We start from the raw sequence: 3,336 nt of genomic DNA, 5'->3' as shown, positions 1-3,336 counted from the left end.
ACCACTCCCCAAATCTCCCACCACCCCCAAACCCCACCACCACCCCAAACTCACAGCACCCCCCTTTTCATGTCTCACCCTTTTCTGAAGACTCCAACCTACACCCTGCCCACCATTGTTGGTGAAACACTCATGTAAGATTAATCTTGACCAGATGTTGGTGATTGGTTTCCAAAGGCTGCTCCTACCCCAGTTTTCTGCAGGCCCGAATGAGAGCCTGGGGTTTTAATGGGTGAGGTGTGGTTTCAGCCTCTCCCATTATTGTACATCCCTCGCCTGTCGCCTGTCTCTCTCTTTCTGTAATGATAGCGTGTCGAGAATCCTTGTAGGTCACAGTGCATCAGACATCCTTCAGAAAACCTCTCTTCCCAGCTTATGGCATACACCGTTCAATTATTAATGGTGTGTCTCTCTGGTAAACTTCCCCTTTGTCTGTGCTTTTATACATTCTCAGCCCTTGTTTGTACTTATTAGAATTGGAAACATCGCTGCTGTAGTTTTTTCAAGAATTTGCTGTCAGAGGTCTAGGTCAAAGGTCATCCTTGGGTCTCCTGCCTCCCTCCTATCCTGCTACCCCCATCCCCACTGAATCCATTCAGTCTGAATCACAGAATTGTTATAATGCAAGTGGAGACCATTTGATCCATTGTGTCTGCACTGCTTCTATCCCCTAATACTGTCAATCTCCTGCCTTTTCCCCATGACCCTGCTCACCATTTCTATGCAAATAACCATTCAATGCCCCTCTTTAATGCCCTGCTTGAACCAGCCACCTCTACAATTCCCAGGCAGTGCATTCCAGACCCTAACTACTCACTGGGTGAGAAAGGTTTTCCCCACGTCACCCTCGCTTCATTTACACCTCATTTTAAATCTTCAACCTTTCGATCTTGTCCCTTTTACAACTTCTCCCTGTCCTAGGCTTACCTTTATTAGCCACAGCGTAGATTGTCAGAGCAGGGAGATCATGTTGAAGCTATACAGGCCTTTGAAGCTGGTACTAGGTAAAAACAAGGGCTGCAGGTGCTGGAAACCAGAGTCTGGATCAGGGTGGTGCTGGAAAAGCACAGCAGGTCAGGCAGCATCCGAAGAGCAGGAGAATCGACGTTTCGGACACAAGTGTAGTTAGTGGTGTACCTTTGGTGGCATGCATTCGATGGGCTGAAAGGCCTCTTCTGTGCTGTATGATTCAAGGCGTCATAGAGATCTACAGCACAGGAAAAGACCCTTCAGCCCATCAAGTCTGTGACAGTTGAAAATAACCATAGAACTATTGTGAGCCCATTTTTCAGCAGTTATCCTTGGCTTTGCAAGTGCACATTTAAATAGTTCTCAGGCAGTGAGTTGAAAAGTATAAATCAGAAAGAATGATTTGAAATGGCAGGGCATTGGTGACCAGAGGCCACAGGTTTCAGATAATTGAAAAAAGCGTCCGAGGGGGAGTTGGGCAAAGATTTGTTAAACAGCAAATTGTTATGATCTGGAACTTGCTGCCTGATAGACAGTGGGTGCATCTTCAATGGTGACTTGAATAAGGGGATTGGTAAATATTTAAAAGGAAATACTTTCAGGGTTATGGGTGTGCAAACAGTGGGAGAGTGAGACTAATTGGAGAGTTTTTTCAAAGAGCCAGCTCAGCTACTGTGGGCCGAATGGCCTCCTGTACAGCGAGTCACTATAAGATGCAAAGCAGACAACTGTTAGTAAAAGTGAGCTTCAGGTCAAACAGCAATGCCCAGCATTAACTGAGACAGGAGCTGCAGTAGCCATCAGAGCAAGGACAAGTCTGCAAAGCAGATAAGAGCAGGACTGAGAGATTCATGTGACTGCAGAATGAGTAGGACATAGAAAACAAATAGAATTTGTAAATATTATCCAAATTAAAGTGGAGAAATAGTTAGAGGAATGAAAGGAAGAGGGAAAAAATGCCAACGTGGAGCATAAATGGGTCAGTTGAGTGAAATGAGCTGTTATAACAGTACAGTAAATGTAACATAACAACATCGTGGAGTTACTGAGCAGCATTAGAATGAATGTGTATAGAAATGAATGCATGACTGAGTGTGTGTGAGCATGTGTGAGTGTGTTTGTATGTGTGAGTTTGTGTATATGTGGGAATTTGTGTGTTTGTGTATGTTTTGTGTGTGTGAGTTTGTATATGAGTGTTTCAACATGCATGTAGTTTGTGTGTGTACATGAGTATGTGTTTGCGTGTTTGTGTGTGTGTGTGTGAGTGTATGTATGTGTGAGAGTGTGTATGTTTATGTGTGAGTATGTTTGTGTCTGTGTGTGTGAGAGCGTGTGTATGCGTGTATGTTTGTGTGTGTATCTGCATGTATGTGTGTGTTTGTGTGTGTCTGCGTGTATGTGTGTCTGCTTGTATGTGTGTATGTGTGTCTGTGTGTGTGTGCCTACGTGTATGTGTGTGTGTGAGACTGCATGTATGTGTGTGTGTGTGTGAGTCTGCATGTATGTGTGTGTGTATGAGTGTGGCACACATAACACTTGTGTCTATAAGTGAGTGCTGCATCTTATGGGACAGTCCATTAATTCTTTGTCATTTCTTTCCTGTCCAGTGTTTGTTCAAGCGAGCAAGTTGCAACATCATATTTTTTCTGCCCATGGGCAGGAGGACAAGATCTACGACTGTTCACAGTGCCCACAGAAGTTTTTCTTCCAAACAGAATTGCAGGTATTTGAGATGAACCATGTTGTTTTGATGATGCGAATTGTTGAAAACTATCTCTGGGCCAGCAACCCTCCTCTTTTAAAGCTGGTTTAATAATGTGTACTCTTCTAGGGAATCCAGACTGAGTATTAGAACAGCAGGGTCTGTCCGACCACTTGAATCTAGCCTCCCTTCTGATGAAATGGTATTTGATTTCATTTACTCTCGTTGGTTTCCGATGTAGAATTGTAAATTGGATTGCAGTTTCTGGAAGAAAATTCTGTTTGATTTGAATGAATTTTTCAAGGAGTTGTGTGCAGGTGTTGCAGTGGATGTAGGTTATGTGGACTTCAGTAAGGCTTTTGACAAGGTCTTGCATGGCAGATTGGTTAAGTAACTAAGTGCCCATGGAATCAGAGCATTTTGGCAGATTGCATCCAGAACTGATGGGAAGCAGAGGGCAGTGGTCAAAGAATGATGTTGTGGCTGGAGGCCTGGGTTCAGTGGTGTACCATCGTGTTCAGAGCTAGATCCCTTGCTGTTTGTTGTGCACGGTACGGTAAGGGGCATGATCACCAACTAACAGATGAAATGAAATTTGGTGGGAACTTTTTTTTAGATTAGATTACTTACAGTGTGGAAACAGGCCCTTCGGCCCAACAAGTCCA

At 43.9% G+C, this 3,336-nt stretch overlaps 1 protein-coding gene across 2 annotated transcripts in view; it reads left to right on the top strand.

Annotated features, from left to right (window-relative positions):
• LOC122548816 (zinc finger protein 521-like) overlaps positions 1–3,336 on the top strand; it is a 282,012-nt gene that overhangs the window by 227,516 nt on the left and 51,160 nt on the right. For both annotated transcript variants that reach the window (XM_043687614.1, XM_043687613.1), the window contains one exon: positions 2,577–2,692. In XM_043687614.1, coding sequence (XP_043543549.1) covers positions 2,577–2,692 — 116 coding nt within the window. The remainder of the gene's footprint in view (positions 1–2,576; positions 2,693–3,336) is intronic.

Source organism: Chiloscyllium plagiosum, chromosome 4 (assembly GCF_004010195.1).
Source record: "Chiloscyllium plagiosum isolate BGI_BamShark_2017 chromosome 4, ASM401019v2, whole genome shotgun sequence".
Lineage (NCBI taxonomy): Eukaryota > Metazoa > Chordata > Chondrichthyes > Orectolobiformes > Hemiscylliidae > Chiloscyllium > Chiloscyllium plagiosum.
This window is presented reverse-complemented; position numbering and strand designations above follow the sequence as displayed.